The sequence below is a fragment of the Saimiri boliviensis genome, chromosome 5 (genome assembly GCF_048565385.1).
Source record: "Saimiri boliviensis isolate mSaiBol1 chromosome 5, mSaiBol1.pri, whole genome shotgun sequence".
Lineage (NCBI taxonomy): Eukaryota > Metazoa > Chordata > Mammalia > Primates > Cebidae > Saimiri > Saimiri boliviensis.
The window spans coordinates 21,890,244-21,914,381 of NC_133453.1; the positions used below are offsets into that span (position 1 = coordinate 21,890,244).

A 24,138-nucleotide genomic window follows, 5' to 3' on the forward strand; every position below is an offset into this window, starting at 1 on the left:
CCTGTCTCTACTAAAAATGCAAAAATTAGCTGGGCAAGGTGCCGTATGCCTGTAATCCCAGCTACTCGGGAGGCTGAGGCAGAAGAATGGCTTGAACCCAGGAGGCAGAGGTTGTAGTCAGCCAAGGTCATGCCACTGCACTCCACCCTGGGCGACAGAGCAAGACTCCATCTCAAGTAAATAAATAAATAAATGCTAATGACAAAAGCTAATATGTATAGAGCATGTAGTATGCACCAGTCCAGACATATAACTAACAAAATCTTCACAATCACCCTGAGAGGCAGGTACTATTAGCACGGTCTGAGGCAGGCACCTCCACTTTGCAGATCAGGAAACTTGGATGCAGACAAGTTAAACAACCTGCCCAAGACGAACATACCCTTAGTAGGTGCCCTGCTAGACCTGGAATCCAGGCACAAACGTCTATCCATTTCTTCTTAAGGAAGACACCAGTACCATCAATGACAATGAGGAAGGGTACTTATACTACCCACGTTCTGCTTCTCCTCTTCGGGTTTATCATTCTGGACTCACCTCTCTTTCCTGGCCCCCACCCAACTCGACCATTTTCGCCCACATAGAGGTAGTGGTCCTAGAAGAGGGCTACAGGTCAAAAAGGGGTGGGGCCGAGTGGGAATTCTAGCGAGGCGCCTAGTATTTGACGGAGGAGGGATGGGCTGGGTAGGTCCCCCGCTCCGACAAGGCTCTTACGCCATATGTGACGCAAATTAGCTTACGAGCCGGGGGTGGAGGTGTCGTCAGCACCCGCCTGCGTTTGGCAGCGTTGCAGCGAGAGGGGCATGTAGACCCCGCCTCGTAGCGGGGTGGGAAGCAGCAGGCCCCGCCTCGGCCCCTCCTTCAGGCTCCCGCCAGCGTCGCTGCGGCTCCGGCCCGGGAGGGAGCGCCCGGAGCTCTGAAGGATGCGGCGCCCGCGGCGGCCTGGGGGTCTCGGGGGATCCGGTGGTCTTCGGCTGCTCCTCTGCCTCCTGCTCCTGAGCAGCCGCCCGGGGGGCTGCAGCGCCATTAGTGCCCACGGTCAGGAGGAAACTTGGGCTGGCCGGTGGGGGGGGGGGGGGTGGGATGGGCAGCTTGGGGCCAGGAGCGAAACTGGGTGGTGGTGGGGGTGAAGTGTCAGGAGGCTTAGGGAGAATACGGGTTGGGGGGGTCAGGCGACAGAGGAGGGTGAGAGGGCGTCTGGGAGGAAAGGGGCGTAGGCCTGGAGGTGGGGCTGGGAATACGGGGGCGGTACCTAAGAGAATTGGGCTCCGGGGAAGACTGCAGGTTCGGGAGGAGGACACGGAGTGCTTGTGGGCAGAGGGATTTACAGACCGGCTGCGAGACCACAGGAGAAGCCAGTTACGCGAGGCGCCAGGGGGCTGGTGACAGGCGCTGAACGGAAGGGGGCGGGGACGTGTCGGAGAGGTTAAGGGAACGGCGATCCCTGGGCAGTGGAAGCCTGGGCCGCAGGCATAAGGTCCCAGATGGGCCGAGAGAGAGGCGAGGGTTTCTCCGTAAGCCTAGAGAGGCTGATTGCAGTGATCTGATCTCCCGTAAGAGGGAACAGCACGGGGAGGGGGCAGAAGAGGATAAAGAGAGGAGGGTCCTCTCCTGTCCCCCTCCCCACAGCCGGGCCTGGTGCTGACTCACATCTGTGCGGACAGAGACAGTCAGCGCTGACTCACGGGAGGAGGGTGGGGGTAGGAGGGTGGCGCGTGGGGGAAGGGGCGCAGCCTCGCCGCCTGGCGCCCTCTTTCCCCAGCCGGGCTTGGAGGCCCGAGAGGCAGAGTACTTCCTGTGACGCTGTGGGTTGACAGAATAGAACGGAGGGCTCAAGTCTTGTGGAGAGTTGTCGTTCTGTGACCCCTTCCTCTCTGGTAACCGCCTCCCAGGCGAGCCCCGGGCGGCGCCAGACTCAGAGCTTCAGCACCGCGGACAGCGCCAGCGGCCCGGGACAGCGCCGGGAGAGAGACACCCCCCCACATCCGCTTTCCCCCGACCGGGCGAAGTGTGCTAGGGTTTCCACCTCTTCTGGGTTCCAGGCTATTACAGGATGCTTTTGGATATTTGGGGACGAAATTCCCCTTTCTCTCAAAATATGGCCAAAATCTCTCCTACAGTAATTCTATGAGAACAGACAAATATGTTATTCTCCACCACTTTTCTTCCTGTACCTGGAAGATTTCTTCCCCATCACTCAGTTAAGTAAACAGAGGCTTTTAAGGATCCAGACTCACAAATTCTTCAAATCCAAAACTAGATCCCATGCTTCCTTTTAAGAATTTTAGGCCTGATTTCTACTCTCCTCCCAGCTTAAGGCCTTCTTTAGAATGAAAGAATAAACTGCATCTGCTTCCCCCCTTTCCCAGCCTGTCCACCCATCTGCCCATTCTCTGTGTGTGGGTGTCTGAGCCTCTGCTCACCTGTTCCTCTACAGGCTGTCTATTTGACCGCAGGCTCTGCTCTCACCTCGAAGTCTGTATTCAGGGTGAGTGAAGCCCAAGCGTAGAACTCACAAGGTGGGGGGAAGATGGGCAATAAAAAACAAGAAAGGGAGAGAAGGCCCAGAAAGGAAGAGGGCTACTGGGCTTGAGAAGAAGGAGGACTTGCCTGGAGGAGGAGAGGTAGGGGAGGAGGTGAAGAGAGTACTGTTCATTTGCAACCTGGACTTCGGAAGGCCTCTTGTTCAAGCCTCCTGCTGACACCACTTTTGTGCCCTTAGATGGCTTGTTTGGACAGTGCCAGGTGGGAGTGGGGCAGGCCCGGCCCCTTTTGCAAGTCACCTCCCCAGTTCTCCAACGCTTACAAAGTGTGCTCCGACAACTCATGTCCCAAGGTGAGGTCTGGGTGCATTGGAGGAGAGAGATTGGAACTTGGTTAGTTATGGGTGGGGAAGAGCATTTCTATTCAAGGAACATTTTTATCACACTCACTGCTGGAGCCTCATCTTCCCAGATCTTGCTGGAGTGAGAAGTGAAACCCTAGAGATGAGCTATTCACATTTGGACTCTCTGGAGAAACCCAGAGGAGGCTTCTAGAAGAAGCCACTGGAAAAAGCCAGCTTCCTTAGGACCAGTTCCTGTCCCTGACACTCTCTGAGTGCTACAGAGCCAAGAACACTGTATTCCTCAGCCAGGATAATATTCCACTCATCCAATTCCTCATTCAACAAGTATTTATTGAATACTAACTATGCAGCAGGCATAATTTTAAGTATTTGGCGTGTATCAGGGAATAAAACAAAGATCTCTGCTTACTGGAGTTTATATTTGGGGGTAAGAGGAGGAAACACTATAGAAGTTAGAAAATATAGTGTCTTAGAAGATGATAAATGACATGGAATATTACAGCAAGATAAAGGGATCAAAATGGTGAGGTAGAAAGCTACAGTGTTAAATCAGGTGGTCAGGTGGAACTTATTGAGACCGAAATCTGAACAGATTTTTTAAGGAGGTGGGGGAGTTTGTCAGGTTATCTAGGGGAAGAGTATTTCAGGCAGACCAAACATCTAGGACAAAAGCACAAGTCTGAAGAATACCATAGAGGCCAGGAGACTGAAGAGGATTATGGAGAAGAGCAGAAAGTGCAGTCAGGTAGGTGAAGGGAAGGGATGCAGATTACTTTAGGGCCTCACAGGGGAATGTATGGACATTGGCTTTACTCTGAGTAAAGAAGGAAACCATTACAAGATTTTGAGCATAGGTGCACGTGATCTGACTTACCCTTTACAAGCATCACTTTTGCTGCTGTAGTGAGAATAGAATATATGGAGTCAAGAATTGATGAGGGAGGCCATTCAAAACCACCACAATAGGTTTCTCTGTCTATGGAGTAGCCATTCTTCTGTTTCTTCACTTCTCTAATAAACTTGCTTTCACTTTACTAAAACAAACAACCAAAAACTACCACAATATCTCAGATAAGAGATGAATATGGATTGGGCCAGGGTGATTGCAGGGAAGGAATGAAAAATGACAGAATTCTGCATTTATTTTTAAGGTAGCCAACATTATTTCATGAAATATTAGATATGGTAATAAAGAGAGCAGTCAAAGGTGTTTTTGTTGGATTTTGCTGTTGTTGTTGTTTGAGATGGAGTCTCACTGTGTTGCCCAGGCTGGAGCACAGTGATGCGATCTCATCTTCCTCCCGGGTTCAAGTAATTCTCCTGCCTCAGCCTCCCAAGTAGCTGACATTACAGGCATATGCCACCACTCCTGGCTAATTTTTGTATTTTTAGTAGAGACAGGGTTTCACCATGTTGTCCAGGCTGGTCTTGAGCTCCTGACCTCAAGTGATCCATCCACCTCGGCCTCCCAAAGTGCTGGGATTACAGGCATGAGCCACCATGCTTAGCCAGGAGTCAAAGGTTTTATTTACTGAATAACTGAATCAGGGGAGATGTCACAATTATAATGTGGAAACTTGCAAATGGATCAACTTGGTAGGGGTGTTCGGCTTTGAATACGTTGTTTAAGATGTCTAATCAAGTGAAGTGGCAAGTTGAATATATAAGACTGAATTCTGAGAGAGGTCTCAAGTGGAGCTACAAATCTGAAATTCTTTGGCATATAAATGTTAATTAAACCCACGAGGTAGATGAGATAACTAAAGAATTGAGTGTCTATGAAGAAGAAGACCAAGGATCAAGTCCTAGATAATTCTATTAAGAGGACCAGGAAAAAGAGGGGAACCATCAATCTCTTCTCAGGGAGACTGAGAAGGGGAAGCCAGTGGAGTAGAATTAAAAACAACAGTGTTCAGTGTCCTAGAAGCCAAAAGAAAGAGTATCAAGGAGGAGGAGAAGTGACCAAGTCTCAAATGATGATTACGGGAAAAGTAAAATTAGATATGAGAACTGACCACCAGATTTGGACGTGCAGAAGTCACTGGTGATTTTAATGAGAGCAGCTTTGGTAGAACAGTTAGGAATAAAATCCTGAATAGAGTGGATTAAGAGGGAAGAGAAAGAAAGAAATTGGATACACCCAGTAAAGGGAAATTTTTTCTAGAAGTCTTGTTGCAAAGAAATGGAGTGATTGCTAGAGAGGAATGCAGGATCAAGCAGTATTTTTCTTAAGATGGAAGAAAGTGCATATGACATGCATGGGAATGATGTGAATAATTCAGCAGAGAACAAAGAAAATTATGTAGGAAAGAGGAGAGAATTGCGAGGAGAATATTCCTGAGTAGGTGAGAGTGGATGAAATCTAGTGCTCAAACAGAGGAACCGGCTTTAAATAGGAACACAAACAGCTCATCTAATGTTAAGAAGAAAGGAGGCAGATGTGGATGTTGGTAGATACCAGAATACAAGTTAAGAGCAGCATAGATTATAAATCCAGAAACAGAGAAGAACGGATGAGGGTGGAAAGTGGGAAATTATTCCTTTAGAACAAGTGACTAACCTTTCCTGAGAGCAGAGTTTTTTGGGGATAAGAGTCAAATAGGAGAGCTGTCTCTGAATAAGATGATGATGATACTGACAATGATGATGATGATGACAGTGAGGATGATTATACATGTTTAAAACATGTAGATTGTGCTTTAGAGTTTTCTAAGCACTTTGATTTCCCTGATCACACTTGATCTTCACAACAGCTCCCTGAAATACGTATTGTCTCCGCTTTATAAACAGAGAAAGTTGAGGTTCAGGGTCAACATAAAGAACACTAACAATAGTAATAATAATTGTAGTAATGGCATTTGTTAAAAGTTCACGGCATTACAGGCACTATTCTAACCATTTCATGTGTATATATGTTATTTTAATTATAACAATCCTAGGAGATATAAATCACCATTTTATAGATGAGGAAATTGAAGCTTGGAGAGGTTCAGCAATTACCCAAAGTTACACAATTCATCAGTAGCAGAGGCAGGATTCAAACTCAGGCAGTCCGGCTCCAATAGCTGTACCTGAGGGTGGGAGGAGGACAGCTCAGATCACTCACTAGGTTTGTCTCTCTACTCTGACAAACCCCAAGAGCTGCGGGGCAGAGGGTACATTTCTGATCCCCAGTGGGCCCCATTACTGGACCCTCAGACTCCCAAACTAACTTACCCTATCCTTTTTCCTGACAGGATTGTCCTGGCATGATGACCTCACCCAGTATGTGATCTCCCAGGAGATGGAACGTATCCCCAGGCTTCGACCCCCAGAGCCCCGTCCAAGGGACAGGTAGGCAACCTTTCTTGACAACTCTAGCAATGGTGAGGCTGGTGAACCTCTGGTCATCCTAACAGATGGAGGGAAGGGGAAGGAAGTGGGCCCCAAGGCCAGCAGGCTGGGGCACAGGCAAACAGATGCGGGAATGCTCACTCTCTGACATGCTCCCACTGCCAACAGGAGCTTAGCTCATCTCTAGGGATCCAAAAAAAGGGGGGAATGTTTTCAATGTTTTGAAAAACCTTGACATTGGATACTTTAAAAAAAAAAAGCATCAACGTAGTCATCAATGGAGAAATTAGAATTGTGTTGGACTAAAGTTATTCAATATTCAGTTTCATTGTTATATGAATTTCTATATGGCAGGAGGCACCATCATCTTTTTGTGGTTAGGGCCTCTAAAGGCATCATTCAGTCTCTGCAAAGCGGAGGAAAAATAAATGAGGTTTGTGGAGCTCAGATGATGATACCAGGATGAAGATGGCATAGTGGTGGGGGGTGGAGGAGCAATCCTGAATAGTTGGACATACACTTGGAGAGCCAGGTGTGGGGACATGACACACAGGGACAACGGGGACAGCTGCAGCCACAGTTCATCTAGAGAAGTTCCTGGCTGCCTTCCCCTGCTCCTGTGTGCCCCTTCTCCATCCCCAGCCTCATGATTCACCAGCCTTTGCAGCTGTTTCAGAGACCCAGCCATGCTCACCAGGGAGGCAGATACCTCTGCCCTCAGCTTGGCCCTCTGGTCCCTCCCCATGCCCACCCAACCCATCTCTCTTCCCCTGAGGTCACTCAATTTCTTAAGAGGTCAGGCCTGCTCTTAACCACTGAGGCTGCCTGGCCCCATCTAGTTCTGCCTTGCAGGCTCTTAGGCTCTCTATGCCCTTCCCCCTGCTCCAACACACACACTTTGCTTTCCCCTCCAGGTCTGGCTTGGCACCCAGGAGACCTGGTCCTGCTGGAGAGCTGCTTTTACAGGACATCCCCACTGGCTCCGCCCCTGCTGCTCAGCATCGGCTTCCACAACCACCAGTGGGCAGAGGTGGAGCTGGGGCCAGCTCCTCTCTGTCCCCTCTGCAGGCTGAGCTGCTGCCCCCTCTCTTGGAGCATCTGCTGCTGCCCCCACAGCCTCCCCACCCTGCCCTGAGTTATGAACCTGCTTTGCTGCAACCCTACCTGTTCCACCAGGTAAGCCCTTAACTCTGGCACCGCCTAACTGCAGTCCCACAGTCCCTCAGCCCGGACTTCTGCTCTTACCCAGATCTCTGGTTTTCCACAGTTTGGCTCCCGTGATGGTTCCCGGGTCTCAGAAGGCTCCCCGGGGATGGTCAGTGTCAGCCCCCTGCCCAAGGCTGAAGCCCCTGCCCTTTTCAGCAGAACTGCCTCCAAAGGCATATATGGGGACTCCCCTGGCCACTCCTATGGGGACCTTCCAGGGCCTTCACCTGCCCAGCTTTTTCAGGACTCCGGGCTGCTCTATCTGGCCCAGGAGTTGCCAACACCCAGCAGGGCCAGGATGCCAAGGCTGCCAGAGCAAGGGGGCAGCAGCCGGGCTGAGGACTCCCCAGGGGGCTATGAGGAGGAAGGACTAGGGGGCCGCAGAGAGAAGCCTGCTTCCCCAGCAGTGCAGCCAGGTAACGAAGTCCTCAGCATCCACCTCCCTGTGGGGGCTGTTTGGGGGAACCATGGTCGGGCCCCTCCCTGACAATCCATGCATTTGCTAACTTGTCTTTAAAGTCATTCATCCATTTAAGGAATGTCTAATGATAAGCTGTTCCATGCCAAGCACTAAGGAAGTGGTGGGGACACTGTGGGGAATGGGAACACTGTGGAGAGTCACAATGTCCTGAAGTTTGGTCTGGGCCCCCGGAAGCCCTTTCCCCCAACATGTGGACAAGGGCTGGGAAGGAGAGGGCACCCTTTAGTGTCCTGGTGTTTGGGAAGAGTACTTAATGTGTTAGTCCCCTCCCACCCTGAGTCACCCATCTGCATCCCACAAGTTCACCCCACAACCAACCCTAAGCTCTGTGTCTGGCTCCCAGCAGACACGGCTCTGCAGAGGCTGGCCGCTGTGCTGGCGGGCTACGGGGTAGAGCTGCGTCAGCTGACCCGTCAGCTGACCCCTGAGCAGCTCTCCACCCTCCTGACCCTGCTGCAGCTACTGCCCAATGGTGCAGGAAGAAATCCAGGTGAGTGTCCAGGCGGAGGGAGGCACCAGCATCTCCCAGCTCCGTGGATGCCTCTTGCCCCACCTCAAGACCACATGGAGTAGCCTAGAAGGGAAGAGTCAGGCTTAGGGAGAGAGAGTTCCTTTGAGACACAGGGTCATTACCAGTAAGGCAGGAGCAAGGGGGTAGGGTGGTGAGCTGAGGAGTTAGATCAGGAAAAGACTAGAGGGTGAAAGCAATGGAAAAAGCAGCCAACAGAGGGTGTGAGCAGGGAAAAGGAGGCATCAGGAAAGGTGGGTCAGTGACAATGAGGGTGTACAAATGGGCTTAGCCAATGCTAAGAAGAAGGCAGTAATTGATAGGTAGAGATGAGCACAGAATAGCTTTGAGAGAGATGGTCAATGACAGAGGAAGTTGGGAGGAGGAAGCAAAGAGGAATGAGGCCAGGCTTAGGGTAAGACTAGTCACAGGGTCTTGGTCACTGACTGAGGAGGAAGACAACAGCAAATGTACCAGGCTCGGGGGCTCTGGCCCTGTCTCCCACTTGTGACGTGTGGACCTTGGCCACGGCCATTTTTCCAGACTCTCGTTTTTCCTGTCTCACAGGAGGGGTTGTAAATGTTGGAGCTGATATCAAGAAAGTGAGTCCCCAGCACCTCCTTGACTCCTCATCACCCCATGGCAGCACACCCCCTTGCCAAACCTAGATCTCAAATTCAGGACCCAGAATCTGTATCCTCCCACCCCTCATTTTGGGGAAAAGCAAGGCCCAGAGACTGCAAGTTATTACCTAAGATCTCGCATCAAGTTGATGGCAGAATCGGGGCTAGGAAACCGAATTCTGAATTCATTGCTCTTTTCACTCCAATCATTTCACACCATGCTCTGAGGATTCCTAGGGAAGGAGGGAAGTTTCGAGCAGGAAGCCCTTCCTGAGCTTCCGTAGCTGAAGGAGCTCTGCTTCTTTCTGTTTCATGTGTTGGAGTTCTAAGACTTTGCGGCTAAACAAAAGTTTAGAAACCATTGCCTGCCTGTTCATCTTCTACCCCCGCTTCTCTGGCTGCAGAGGTTTCCCTCTCCAGCCCCATTCTGTGGATTAGTACAGACCATTTTCAGTCATGCAATTCTTTATTCATTCATGCGTACACTTGTGTCACATGCTCTGGTGTCCTCTCTGTACCCAGCACTGCAGTGGTCCCTGGGGGTAGAAAGCTAAAAGCAGGTCCTGAGCTCCACTGTGGAAAGCTCAGAGTCCAGGGCACCCCTTCCCGCAGCACTGTCCAGATGCACACCTCCACCCTCTCTTCTGAACAGACAATGGAGGGGCCAGTGGAGGGCAGAGACACAGCAGAGCCTCCACCCCCCACACCCTCCATGCCTGGATACCCCACTGCCAGTTCCACCTCCAGTGAAGTCCAGCAGGTGCCAAGCCCTGTCTCCTCTGAGCCTCCTGAAGCTGCCAGACCCCCCGCTACACCTGTCCTGCTAGAGAAGAAAAGTCCACTGGGCCAGAGCCAGCCCACAGCAGCAGGACAGCCCTCAGCCCGGCCAGCAGCAGAGGAATATGGCTACATTGTCACTGACCAGAAGTAAGGGCGGCATCCTGGGAAGCCTTCTGGCCAGCTGGGAGTTGGGCTGGCCTGCTTGGCCAGAAGCAGAGGGCAGAAATCCAGATGTGTAGGGACAGGGAAGTGGAAGGCTGCTCTGCGCCCGTGGAGTGACCTGTTTTAAGAAAGTGATTGGGTCAGGTCACACCTGTAATCCCAGCACTTTGGGAGGCTGATGTGGGTAGATCACCAGAGGTCAGGAGTTCGAGACCAGCCTGGCTAACATGGTGAAACCCTGTCTCTACTTAAAATTTAAAAATTAGCGAAATGTGGTGGCAGGAACCTGTAATCCCAGCACTTTGGGAGGCTGAGGTGGGTAGATCACCTGAGGTCAGGAGTTCGAGACCAGCCTGGCTAACATGGTGAAACCCTGTCTCTACTTAAAATTTAAAAATTAGCCAAATGTGGTAGCAGGTACCTGTAATCCCAGCTACTCAGGAGGCTGAGGCAAGAGAATTACTTGAACTCGGGAGGCAAAGGTTTCAGTGAGCTGAGATCGTGCCATTATACTCCAGCCTGGGTGACAAGTGTGAAATTCTGTCTCAAAAACAAACAAAACATGACTGGGCGCAGTGGCTCACACCTGTAATCCCAGCACTTTGGGAGGCCAAGGTAGGCAGATCACCTGAGATCGGGAGTTTGAGACCAGCTGGCCAACAAGGTGAAACCCCATCGCTACTAAAAATACAAAAATCAGCTGGGTGTGATGGCATGCACCTGTAATCCCAGCTACTAAAGAGGCTGAGGCAGGAGAATTGGCTTGAACTGGGGAGGCAGAGGTTGCGGTAAGCTGAGATGGTGCCACTGCACTCCAGCCTGTGCAACAAGAACCAGACTATGTCTCAAAACAACAACAACAAAGAAAGTGACTGAGAGGGTTGCCCCACTTTCCTTCCTCTGCCTTCTCCCATCTCCAGGCCCCTGAGCCTGGCTGCAGGAGTGAAGCTGCTGGAGATCCTGGCTGAGCATGTGCACATGTCCTCAGGCAGCTTCATCAACATCAGGTGAGGCTGGCATCTTGCTGGGGCAGTGGCCAAGATCTAGAAGGCAGCTTGAGCCAGGAGGTGGCTGGAGGGGCCTGGGGGAGGAAGGGCAGACAAGGTCTGAGCTAAGGGATGCTCCCAGCTGTATTGAAGGTACAGCCACACCCAGCCCATTACTGGCCCCACCCAGCATCTTCCTTGCCGCAGATACCCCTGTAGCGCATCCCTGATCTGCGACGGCCCCATCCTTTAATCGGGAGAGGGCCAGATCTGGCCTCTTTTGGAGTCTGCGGTCTAGGGTGGAGAAGGCAGTAACATAGCTCCTATCTGGCAGTGTGGTGGGACCGGCCCTGACCTTCCGCATCCGGCATAATGAGCAAAACCTGTCTTTGGCTGATGTGACCCAACAAGCAGGTAAATACCTCGACCTCGACTCCAGGCTTGGCCCCAACCCCATTCCTAAGAGGATATATCCAGGCCTGTGGCTGATTCCCCCTTGAATGTTCCCGGCCCACATGGGCCCTGCCTGCCGCTTGGCAGAGCAAGACAGAGGGTGGAGACCACAGGGGGCTGGAGCGAACCTGACCTGCGTCCTCCCTGCAGGGCTGGTGAAGTCTGAACTGGAAGCACAGACAGGGCTCCAAATCTTGCAGACAGGAGTGGGACAGGTATGCGCTAACTGGAGAATCAGTCAAGGCCCCCAGAGGGCTGATGTTGTCCACAAGAGCTGGAGGTGAACTAGAGGGGAGAACTGGAGCTGAAACCTCCTGGGCCCGGCTGGCTGGGGGCGGCCTTCGCCCAAGCAGTCCCTCCCCCTGGAGTTCTCTTTCTGACCAGCAGATGGCGCAGGTGTCCCCTCCCTGCAAGAAAAGCCTGAGAACTAGCAGAGGCACCCTTAGCCTGCTGGAGGGAAATCTCTAAATTCCAAAGGAAAACCGTGCACAGAAAGCACATTATACTCAAAATAAGTTTTGTTTGTTTGTTTGAGACAGAGTTTCACTCTACTCTCCCAGGCTGGAGTGCAGTGGCGCAATCTCGGCTCACTGCAACCTCTGCCTACCAGGTTCAAGTGATTCTCCTGCCTCAGCCTCTCAAGTAGCTGGGATTACAGGCACACGCCACCACACCTGGCTAAATTTTTTTGTATTTTTAGTAGAGATGGGGTTTGACGGGGTTTCACCACGTTGGCCAGCCTGGTCTCGAACTCCTGACCTCAGGTGATGTGCCTGCCTTGGCCTCCCAAAGTGCTGAGATTACAGATGTGAGCCACCACGCCTGGCCTACACTCAAAATATCCTTGTCTTCTGCATGCAACACTGGTGCCTCACATCCTACAATTCAATTCCTAGGGTTCTCTGTCCACTTCTGTCTTCGTTTTAAAATGCAAACACTCCTCGGGCTCTGCAGTGTGGTTGAGTTGACCTGATGGGGATTGAGAAACGGGATCTGAGCCCTTCCGGCTGTCCCACCATCCCCCTATGCTCCCAGCTTTCCCCCAGAAGACGTCCTAACAGGGAGTGTGGCATGGGATGGGGCTGAGGAGCAGCTCCGAAATCTCCCCATGCCACTGCCTCCCTTGATTCTAGCCTTGTTCCCACAGAGGGAGGAGGCAGCCGCAGTCCTTCCCCGGACCGCGCACGGCACCTCTCCCATGCACTCAGTGCTGCTCACTCTGGTGGCCCTGGCAGGCGTGGCCGGGCTGCTGGTGGCTCTGGCTGTGGCTCTGTGTGTGCGGCAGCATGCGCGGCAGCGGGACAAGGAGCGCCTGGCAGCCCTGGGGCCTGAGGGGGCCCATGGTGACACTACCTTTGAGTACCAGGTGTGCAGCCCCAGAAGCTGGTTGAAGAGAGGAAATGCAAGGAGCTTGGGAGTCTGGGTCTTGCATGGAGGGAGGGTAGGAATTGAATGGAGAGTGAGCTCCCATCCCTGGGAAGGTCCAGTGGAGGCTGGAGAAGCCCCAGTGGGAGGGAGTATGGTGGGGGCCTTTGTGAATGGATGGGAACTGGAGCATATGATGCCTAAGGTTCTTCTTGGTGTGGTGCTTCTGGGGTTCTGGGATTCCACTCTATCATGTCTGAGGTTGACATAAGCCTCGCCCAAGTAGACCAACCCTGAAAAGGACCAGGGCCAGGCAGAAGACCCTACCCCAGAGGAGCTGAGTTCACTGAAACTCAGTCCTCCTAGGACAAGCCTAGGAGCCCAGCGTTGAACCCAGGGCCCTGTTGAAAGTTTCAAGGGACTCTTGGACCTCACCTGGTTCTTCCTCCACAGGACCTGTGCCGCCAGCACATGGCCACAAAGTCCCTGTTCACCAGGGCAGAGGGTCCACCAGAGCCTTCACGGGTGAGCAGCGTGTCCTCCCAGTTCAGCGACGTGGCCCAGGCCAGCCCCAGCTCCCACAGCAGCACCCCGTCCTGGTGCGAGGAGCCGGCCCAGGCCAACATGGACATCTCCACGGGACACATGATTCTGGTCAGGACACGGCCGGGGCCCCGAAGTGGGTGAGGGAATGGGATGGCAGGAGAGACCAGGCTGGCTGTATGGGCCAGAGCCAGACAAAGGCACCCCCACAGGCGTACATGGAAGACCACCTGCGGAATCGGGACCGCCTGGCCAAGGAATGGCAGGCCCTCTGTGCCTACCAAGCAGAGCCAAACACCTGTGCCACTGCGCAGGGGGAGGGTAACGTCAAAAAGAACCGGCATCCTGACTTCCTGCCCTGTGAGTGAACCCTGCTGGCCAGCCCAGCCCAGCCCTCTCTCCGATGTGAGGTCTGGAGGGCTTAGGGGAAGGGGTTGGACTTCTGGCTCAGGCTGAGTGGCAGAGGTCCCGGGAAGCCAATGACCAGAGGGTCATCTGGGGTGGGATGTGGGTCTGTGCAGATGACCATGCCCGCATAAAACTGAAGGTGGAAAGCAGCCCTTCTCGGAGTGATTACATCAACGCCAGCCCCATTGTGAGTGGCCCTGACTCCAGCCCCCACCTCTGCCCCATCATTATCCTGGCCCTATGCACTCCATTCCCCTGTGGTCACCTCCCACCCCACCCACCCCCTGGAATGGTGGGGCCTGATATCCTAGCAAGGAAAGGGGGAATGGCCAGCCTTCTCAGACCCTGACCCACTTGCTTTGAAAATTCATAGTGAATTTTCCCACACTGGCTCATGGTGTATCTTCCCTGCCCCCAGATTGAGCATGACCCTCGGATGCCAGCCTACATAGCCACGCAGGGCCCGCTGTCCCATACCATCGCAGACTTCTGGCAGGTGGGCTCTTAAAGGGAGGGCTTTTCTGGGGTCCTTGTGGCCAGCCAGGTCCCAGGGAGGTTAGAGTGGAGCTCACCTGGGTCTCTGTCCTAGATGGTGTGGGAAAGCGGCTGCACTGTCATCGTCATGTTGACCCCGCTGGTGGAGGATGGTGTCAAGCAGTGTGACCGCTACTGGCCGGATGAGGGTTCTTCCCTCTACCATGTATATGAGGTCAGCAGGGCCCCACAGCAAGGGGACAGTGAGTGTGGGGATAGTAGATGATGACTACTCAATAGTCTTTTTAAAAAGCCTTTCATCGGCTGGGTGTGGTGGCTCACGCCTGTAATCCCAGCACTTTGGGAGACCAAGATGGGCATATCACACAGTCAGGAGTTCAAGACCATCCTGGCCAACATAGTGTAACCCATCTCTACTTAAAATACAAAAAATCAGCCGGGTGTGATGGCAGACACCTGTAATCCCAGCTGCTTGGGAGGCTAAGGCAGGAGAATTACTTGAACCTGGGAGGCAGAGGTTGCAGTGAGTGGAGATCATGCCAGCCTGGGCAACAGTGTAAAACTCTGTCTAAAAAAAAAAAAAGCCTTTTATTGGCCCTGCTCATGATTTATAGACATGAATATATATAAACACATGTATGCACACATATATATTCACATACATGCGTGTGTGTCCTGTCTAGAGCCAAAAAGCATTCATAGAGACATAATAAAGGCACAGAAATAAAACTATAAAACCACCAAAACTGAGGTACAAAGCTAACAGCTAAATGCATACAGACAGGAAAGGTAAGTATACCCAAAGACTGAGATTAAGACCTACTTTAACTGAGCCTAATTTAGCTCTGAGTTTCCTGGTGGCCAAAGCAAAGAAAGAAATACCACCAGTTACATATGTTATTAATGTAAAACAGAAACAAACTTTTTCATTAGGAGAGAGACTAGGTGGGGAAGGCGGAGAAGGTGCGGAAACTGGGCAGAGGTCAAGCAGGGAAAAGAGATTTCAGACAAATGGGAGGTGAGTCCCCATAAGACAAAATAAGAACAAAACAGAAGCTTCTTATCAGCACATGAGCCTGAATAGCAATTTATTTCCCATCAAATAAGCACATTACAATTTTGTTTTGTTTTGTTTTTTGAGACAGAATCCTGTTCTGTCACCTAGGTTGGAGTGCAGTGGCAAGATCTTGGCTCACTGCAACCTCCGCTCCCGGGTTCAAGCGATTCTCCTGCCTCAGCCTCCTGAGTTGCTGGGATTACAGGCGTGCGCCACCACGGCTGGCTAATTTTTGTATTTTTAGTAAAGACAGAGCTTCACTATGTTGGTCAGGCTGGTGTTGAACTCCTGGCCTTGAGATCCGCTCACCTCGGCCTCCCAAAGTGCCGGGATTACAGGCATGAGCCACAGCGCCCAGCCTACGGGTTCTTTTTTTTTTTTTTTTTTTTTTTTTTTTTTTTTAAGCCTTTCATTTGTCCTGCTGGTGGCTAATGAAAAAAATCAGAAGAGAATATTACAGAATTTCATCCAAGTTTATGGCACGTGTAGCACAGACACTCTGGTAGACCCTGCGAGGAGGAGGAAGGAGAAAGTCCGACCTCGAGAGGTTCACAACAGTTGTGTCTGGGTGCAAAAGCCACCAGTGGTCCTGAGCAATAGATAAGTGACAGGCAGCCAGGGTTCCTGGGACCGCTGGGACTTAGAATTTGAACCGGCCTGGGAGGGCAGGGGGCGACTTGGAGAGATCGAGAAGGCCGCGAGGAGCGCGCGCGCAGACTAGATGCGGGGACTGGGGCGTCCCGCGGCGCTCAGGCCTGGACCCCGCCGGGCAGGTGAACCTGGTGTCGGAGCACATCTGGTGCGAGGACTTCCTGGTGCGGAGCTTCTACCTGAAGAACGTGCAGACGCAGGAGACGCGCACGCTCACGCAGTTCCACTTCCTCAGCTGGCCGGCAGAGGGCACCCCGGCCTCCACGCGGCCCCTGCTGGATTTCCGCAGGTGAGCGCCGGCGCCCCGGCCTGGAGCCTCGGCCTCTGACCTCTGGCCGCCCCCTGCAGAGCCCACCGTCCCACCCCCTAAATCAGGCCTGAGGCTCCGGCTGTGCTGGTCCCCGCGTGGGCCAGCCCCTCGCCGGCCGCTTCTGCTCCGCTCCTCCCTCGCACGCTCGCGGGACCGGCTCCTTCTCCTCCACCTGCTTCCTCTAGGGGGCCCTCCAGCTTTCTGGCTCCCCTCCCTCTCGGGGCCCCTGCTCCCTCTCTTCTTCCCGTTTGCTCCTGCCCCGCCGTCTCCAGGCCCTGCCCTGCGCTCATCGCTGCCCCCTCCATCTCTCTCTCTCCCTCCTGCCCGTCTCTCCGCCTTCATCCCTCTCCGTCTCTCCGCCTCTCTTTTTGTGTCTTTCATTCTTTTTCCTTTCCTCTTTCTTCCTCTTCTCTCTCCCCATCTCTTTCTCACTCTGTCTCTGCCTCGCCCATTCCCTCTCTCTCCATTTCTCCCTCCGCGCTTCCCTTCCTTTCTCTCTGTCCTTCGCCCCTGTTTTTCTCCACCTCCTTCCCTGTCTGCCGGTTTCTCTCGGCCTCTCTGTCCGTCCCTCCTTCTCCCTCCCGCTGCAAGTCTCCTCCTCTCTCTGTTCTTCCCTCCCTTCTCCCCTCTTTCTCTCTCTCCCTCACAGCTGCCAGCGTCATTTTTGTGATCTGCAGCTAGTATTCTCACTCCAGTTGCATAGTCACAAAAGTGATCATTGGCAGGTGTGGCTGCTGCATGGACAGACAGGACATGTGGCCCGGGGACCACCCCGAGCTGGGAGCAGGGAGAACAGGGGAGAGGCAAAGACTGTCAAAAGGAGTGTGGGAGGATCTCTGGACTGGGGGACGGGGGGCGCTCAGTGGAGTAGGTGGGGCTAGACGGGGGCTACCCAAGAGACTTACCCTTTACCTACACTGACACCAGGACAGGTCAGCCCTGCAGACCTGTGTATAGTTTCTGAACCTCAGGACAGCGGTTTCTAACTGGGGTCCCTGAGAGCTGAGACACAGGCATCTTGAAAGCAGTGCCAGGGTATCAAAGCTATTTCCTTTTTTCCACGTTTTGAAAATCCTGATAGAACTAGCGCATGCATCTGTTTTAAGGCTGCACAGTCACTTCATCTACTTGATTGTAAAAAAAAAAAAAAAAAAAAAAAAAAAGCCAGGGGTGGGGGGTTGCACAGACAGCTGGCCAGGCACAGTGGCTCACGCCTCTAATCCCAGCACTTTGGGAGTCTGAGGTGGGTGGATCACAAGGTCAGGAGTTCAAGACCAGCCTGACCAACATGGTGAAACCCATCTCTACTAAAAATACAAAAATTAGCCAAGTGTTGTGGCAGGCACCTGTAATCCCAGCTACTCAGGAGGCTGAGGCAGGAGAATTGCTTGAACTCAGGAGGCAGAAGTTGCAGTGAGCTGAGATCACGCTGCTGCACTCCAGCCTGGATGACAGAGCAAGACTCTGTCTCAAAAAAGAAGAAAATAAAAAGGCTACACAGATAAGCTAAAAGATTGTTTTTTGCTTTAGGCTGGAATTATGTGAACTCAGTTGGCATTAGATATCCAGAACAAATAAATTGGTGCTTAATAAATGCATTTCGGGGGCCAGGCAGAGTGGCTCACGCCTATAGTCCCAGCACTTTGGGAGGCCAAGGCGGGCAGATCACTTGGGGTCAGGAGTTCAAGACCAAATTGGTCAACATGGTGAAACCCTGTCTTTGCTAAAAATACAAAAATTAGCTGGGTGTGATGGTGCACGCCTGTAGTACCAGCTACTCAGGAAGCTGAGGCAGGAGAATCGCTTGAACCTGGGAGGCGGGGGTTACAGTGAGCCGAGATCATGCCACTGCACTCCTGCCTGGGTGACGGAGTGAGACTCCCTCTCAAAATAAATAAATAAAAATAAATGCAGTTCGGTGAAGGCCCCCCAGAAAGAAAACAAATTAATAAAAGAGACCCTAAGAAAGTGACCCTGAGCAAGTTCCTTGGCATCCCCCACCTGTGAGATGAGGATGATGACACATACTTTAGAGCAGAGGTCCCCAAGCTTTTTGGCATCAGGAACCAGTTTTGTAGAAGACAATTTTTTCCACAGCTGGGAGAGGGGGTTAGTTTGGGGATGAAACTGCTCCCCCTCAGATCATCAGGCATTAGATTCTTTTTTTTTTTTTTTTTTTTTTTTTGAGACAGTCTTGCTCTGTCACCCAGGCTGGAGAGCAGTGGCTCGATCTCAGCTCACTGCAATCTCCGCCTTTCTGGTTCAAGCGATTCTCCTACCTCAGCCTCCCAAGTAGCTGAGACTACAGGCAGCACCACCACGCCCAGCTAACTTTTGTATATTTAGTAAAGACAGGGTTTCACTATGTTGGCCAAGATGGTCTCGATCTGTTGACCTTGTGATCCACCCGTCTCCCAAAGTGCTGGGATTACAGGCGTGAGCCACTGCACCTGGCCACATTAGATTCGTATAAGGAGCTTGCAACTTAGATATCACACACGTGCAGCTCACGATAGGGTTCACGCTCCTGTGAGAGTCTATTGCACCCGCTAATCTAACAGGAGGCGAGGCTCAGGCAGTAATGCTCGCTTGCCCACCACTCACCTACTGCTTTGCAGCTTAGTTACCAACAGGCCACAGACTGACACCATCCATGGCCCAGGGATTGGGGATCCCTGCTTCAGAGGATTGTTGCGAGATTTGATAAAGTACATAAAATCTAGTGTAAGTACCTGATACATAGCAAGGGCTCAGTTAATTCTAGATGCTACCTATTATCATTATTAAATGAGTGAAAACAACTATTTTGACTGCTCTTCTACCCCAGCCCTCTGACATAACAGCCAGTGAGCTAGAAAACCATGTGGACTCCCATAAAGCCATTCTAAGTCACCTGGACCCATAGCTGAAGGACTGCGAAGTTCCAGACTTCAATCTGACAACCCCTAAGAAGGTTTTCCCTAGTTCTGGCCTGCAGGGATCTCAGGAATATGCAGGTGACTCCCAAAGCAGAAAGGTCATAGGGACAAGGGCAGGTTAGATGGGTCCGTTGAGAGATGGAGAAACCTCCTGCTCCTCAATGAGTCATGATCAGGGGCAGCAGAGAAAGGTCTGAGGTCCAAGTGGACCCCAAGTCTGAATATAAGCCAGCCACAGAATGCCTGTGCTCAAGTGAGTCTGCTCCAACGAGACAGGGAGTAGCACTATGTCCAAAGTTGGGGTGTTGGGGCTGTCCTCCCCTGGCCCAGGGAATGCTATGCCCAGGGCAGCCTGATGTCACAACCGGTAAGGACCATTGGAGCCTGAGTGGGGAGGAGAACAGCCTGGGTGGTCATAGAGGATGGCAGAGGGGCAGAGCAGGAATGTGGCAAGACTGACACCTCTGAAGTCACCAGAAAGCCAGGACTTGGGCAGAGGCGGCTCTTAATATGATGATGTATTATTGTCAATAATTCCTACCATGTATGGAGCACCTACTGTGTGCCAGACCTTAGCTCTTTACATGAGTTATCTCATGTGGCCATTGTGCGAACCCTAAGGAGGTCACTATTATTATCCTCCATTTCACAGGTAAGAAAACTGAGGCTCAAAGAGGCTAAATCAGTTGTTCCGGGCACATGGTTGGGCACCTAGCTTGTAAGTGACAAGGCGAGCCCAGTGCCAACCACCCTAGCTCTGGCTCTTTGCCTCCAGCCCTGGCTCCTCCTTTCTCTGACCATCTTCCCCCACCGCCCTGGGCAGGGGGGGAGAAAAGGAGGAAAGAGAGACCCACAGCATGTGTTTCAGCTTCCCTTTCCCTCTGCCAGTGCCCACTGGCCCTCACGCCCATTTCTTGTTGCAGGAAAGTGAACAAGTGCTACCGGGGCCGCTCCTGCCCCATCATCGTGCACTGCAGGTGGGTGGAGGAGGGTTCCTCTCTCTGGTCCCACTCCCTGTGTGTGTCTCCTGCGCACGTTGCCTGCCTGTCCCCTTGGTGCCAGCAAACTGCAGGCGCAGGCCAAATCCAGCACACCACCTGTTTTTAATGGCCAAGACCTAAGAATGGCGTTCACATTTTTAAATGGGTGAAGAAACAAGAAGAAAAGTATGTGACACAAACTGTATGTGGCCCACAAAGTTGGAAATATTTACCATTGTCCCCTGATGTACACAAAAAGTTTGCTGAAGGCTAGAGAGGCCCATCCAATCCCCTCCTGCTGGCTCCACCGCAGGGCTGAGCTGTGGCTCTCCTTTTTGGTTGTCCCATTGCTCAAGTGACACCCACAGGTCACAGACCGCCCTCTCAAGGCCCAAGTCCCAGCATGCAGGTGCTATGAGCTTTCCTTCATCCTCGGATCACTCACGCCCTCTCTGAGCCAACCCAAATGGGTCACCCAGTGTCCTCCCCCTTCCAGGCCTCCTCCATCCCTTCCCCTTTCTGCTGCATTGCAAGCTAAACCTGTCACTAACTCCTGTTTCAGTGATGGTGCAGGGAGGACTGGCACCTACATCCTCATCGACATGGTCCTGAACCGCATGGCAAAAGGTAGGGAGCTTCCCACGGTGCCCGCAGCCCCCAGGCCCTTTTTAGAAGCTCCCCAGCACACAGGGTCCTGGGAACTCAGAAGGAGCAGGTTGTCAACCTCCAGGCTCTGCCCAATCCTCCAAGACCTCCCAACAAGGAGGCCCCAGGCTTTCTGGGTCCTATCCTCCTCTGGACACCCCCTGAGCAGCCCCATCCCCCCAATCTTCAGGAGTGAAGGAGATCGACATCGCTGCCACCCTGGAGCATGTCCGTGACCAACGGCCTGGCCTTGTCCGCTCTAAGGTGACCGTGCCTTCCTGCCCCAACCCCAGCTGCCACCCTTCCCTAGCACCCACTTCTTAGCCACCCCAGGGAAAGCAGCAGCTTCCAACCTCTCCCACCTGCCTCTGCGTTTCCTCCCGGAGGACTCCCCTCCTCCCGGGGAACCTGCCTAGGGACCCCCACCCCCGCTGAAAGCCCCCCACCTCAAGGGCAGAGCAGAGACCAGGCCTTTCTGTGACCATCCTGCCTCTGCCCTTCCCTAGGACCAGTTTGAATTTGCCCTGACAGCCGTGGCAGAGGAGGTGAATGCCATCCTTAAGGCCCTGCCCCAGTGAGACCCTGGGGACCCTTGGTGGGCAGCCCAGCCTTTGTCCTTCTTTGCCTGTGTGAGCATCTCTGTGTACCCACTCCTCACTGCCCTACCGGCCACCTGTTGGGCATGCCCAGCCCTTCCTGGAAGAGTCAGGAAGGGGAAGCCAGAAGGGGCACACCTGCCCAGCCTCACGCATGCGGGAGCCCGGGGCATCCCAGAGCCCAGGGCGTCCCATGGGGGCTCTGCTGCCAGGAGGAGAGGAAAGGACGTGGGCAGCAATTCTACCCAGAGCCTTCTCCTGCCTATGTTCCCTGGCTTGGCTCTCCCATGGCTCTCCCATGGTTCTGGGAGCTCTCCCCATGTCTGTGTGTGCCCCACTATGCTCCAGCGTGGAAGAACGGGGTGGAGGGTCACCACACCCGGCTCCCCCTGCTTCTCAGCCCCGGGCCTGCCTCCTTGACTCACACTTGGGCGTTCTGCCCTCCCTGCCCTCATGCCCAGCCTCCTCCCACCGCTCTCCCACCATGTGCTGCTCAACCTCTCTCCTTCTGGCGCAAGAGAACATGTCTAGAAAAATCTACTTTTGTACCAATGTGAATAAAGTTAGTGTGTTTTCTGTGCAGCTGCAACCCAGACTCCTGCGAGTTTGTCTGCTGTGGTTCCCGACTCCAACCCCAGCCTCAGTCTGGAGCCGGTCCCTGCTGGTCTCTCAGAAAGTGCAGAGAGCACAGCAGGAGAGCGCCAGCTGCAGTCAGGCCCTCCTGGGCAGGAACATTTGCTTAGAACCACACGGCTTCCTATGTGGCCGGCAGTCTCCAAGGTGTTTTACATGATGAGCCCCATTTTATAGGGGGAAAGACTGAGGCACAGAACTTACTTGTGTAACACGTAACACAACTGGTAAGATTGTAAGGTGGCTGGGTGCAGCGGCTCACGCCTGTAATCCCAGCACTTTGGAAGGCCGAGGCAGGCAGATCACCTGAGGTCAGGAGTTCAAGACCAGCCTGGCTGACACGGCGAAACCCTGTCTCTATTAAAAATACAAAAAAATGAGCCATGCATGGTGGCATATGCCTGTAATCCCAGCTACTCGGGAGGCTGAGGCATGAGACTCACTTGAACTCAGGAGGTGGAGTTTGCAATGAGCCAAGATCGTGCTGCTGTACTCCAGCCTGGGTGACAGTGAGACTGTCTCAAAAAAAGAAAGAAAGAAAGAAAACGCTGTCAGGTGGAGTTAGAGTTTGCACCTGGCTGACTAACCTCCTCTCTATGCCTCTTCTCTCAGTTCTTTTTTTGTTTTGGGTCTTTTTTTTTAGAGACAGAGTCTCACTCTGTCACCCAGGCTGGAGTGCAGTAGCATGATCTCGGCTCACTGCAACGTCTACCTCCCAGGCTCCAGCAATTTTCCTGCCTCAGCCTCCGGAGTGGCTGGGATTACAGGCATGAGCCACCATGCCTGGCTAATTTTTTCTATTTTCAGTAGAGAAGGGGTTTTGCCATGTTGCCCAGGCTGGTCTGGAACTCCCGAGCTCGGACAATCTGCCCATCTCAGCCTCCCAAAGTGCTGGGATTACAGGTGTGAGCCACTGAGCCCGGCCTCCTCTCAGTTCTTCCCAGCTGCTTTGTGCCCTTCAGCTGCTGGATTGAGGTGAGGACTGAACAAGGGGATTCTAGCAAAGTGCCTGCCTCACCTTAAGCAAAACTCTGACAGTGGCCGGGCCTCTGAGATGCTAGGAAAGGCATTCCTCTGGAGGTAAAGGACACTTTCTGTCTCACCCCAGCTCCTACCCTGAATGGTCCCAGAAGGTACACTCACCTGTGTGTCACAAGATGTCCTTGGACAAAAGTGGTGGACATTAAGCCGAAAAGAGCCTTAGGCCTGGGGCTATTTGGGAGTTGGCCACTTACCTGTGCTGAGGCTTAGTCTCCTTAAATAAAAACAGGGCAAACACCATCTGCCCTGAGCAGGAGTGGAGGGACCAGCCAGCAGACCACAGGCCCTGCCGCTGTCTCACCCACGCTCTGCTGAGCTCAGCACCAGTGACAAGCATCTCAAAGGCTAGAAGTAGATGAAACAGCCATTTGCACTCAGGATGGAGGCTTGAAATTCCTCTTTGAGGGTAGGCTGCTTCTTTGCTTTGAGAAAAACATAATAGAGACCCTTTGGTGATTGGTGGGGAAGCAAGAGCCTATCCTGAATGGAAGAGAGGCCTGGGGAGCAACCTGACCCTGCTTGACAATGGAAAGGTGCTTGTCCCAGCATGGTGGCTGGAGATGAAAGGGAAGGGGTACCTGGGTTTTTCTTCCCTGGGCCCTGATGAGTTTGGGACCCGGGCCCTAGGTGGGCTGGACTCGTGCTGCTCCACCTCACTGGCTCATGCCTCAGGCTGAGCCAATAAAACCTGCCCAGAGGCTTAGTTTGTGGGCCTGGGCAAGGGTGGGGGACAGTTTCAAGGTTTTACCATGTGTTCTCAGCTTTCTGTGCTTTCAGTCCCCATGCTTTAAATCCTTTTTTTTTTTTTTTTTTTTCTTTTTTTGAGACGGTCTCACTCTGTTGCCCAGGCTGGAATGCAGTGCCTCAATCTTGGCTCTCTGCCTCCCAGGTTCAAGCAATTCTCCTGCCTCAGCATCCCTGCATAACTGGGATTACAGGCATGTACCAACACATCTGGCTTTTTTTTTTTTTTTTTTTTTTGCATGTTGGCCAGGGTGGTCTCAAACATCTGGCCTCAAGTGTTCCACCCTCCTCAGCCTCCCAAAGTGCTGAGATTATAGGCATGAGCCACCATGCCCAGCCTCAGTCAAGTCTTAACTGAGTATGGTCCTAGCT

The 24,138-nt window shown here is 52.8% G+C and overlaps 1 protein-coding gene across 6 annotated transcripts; it reads left to right on the forward strand.

Moving 5' to 3' along the window:
* The first annotated feature begins 743 nt into the window (after positions 1–743).
* On the forward strand, positions 744–21,943 carry PTPRN (protein tyrosine phosphatase receptor type N). Of its 6 annotated transcripts, none has more exons than XM_074398990.1 (23): positions 744–1,038; positions 2,438–2,488; positions 2,723–2,836; positions 6,085–6,181; positions 7,096–7,357; positions 7,449–7,803; positions 8,212–8,358; positions 8,920–8,978; positions 9,652–9,926; positions 10,862–10,948; positions 11,262–11,341; positions 11,531–11,595; positions 12,528–12,746; positions 13,199–13,399; positions 13,501–13,648; positions 13,810–13,883; positions 14,115–14,192; positions 14,286–14,405; positions 16,022–16,188; positions 20,051–20,104; positions 20,670–20,734; positions 20,943–21,016; positions 21,259–21,943. In XM_074398990.1, exons 1-23 carry the CDS (start codon positions 924–926, stop codon positions 21,328–21,330), a joined length of 2,979 nt encoding a protein of 992 aa, XP_074255091.1. In that variant the 5' UTR covers positions 744–923; the 3' UTR covers positions 21,331–21,943. The 6 variants fall into 6 exon arrangements, with proteins under 6 accessions (XP_074255091.1, XP_074255093.1, XP_074255092.1 ...); XM_074398992.1 differs by having other exon boundaries at positions 745–1,038; positions 8,944–8,978; XM_074398991.1 differs by having other exon boundaries at positions 745–1,038; positions 8,215–8,358.
* Positions 21,944–24,138: the final 2,195 nt, after the last annotated feature.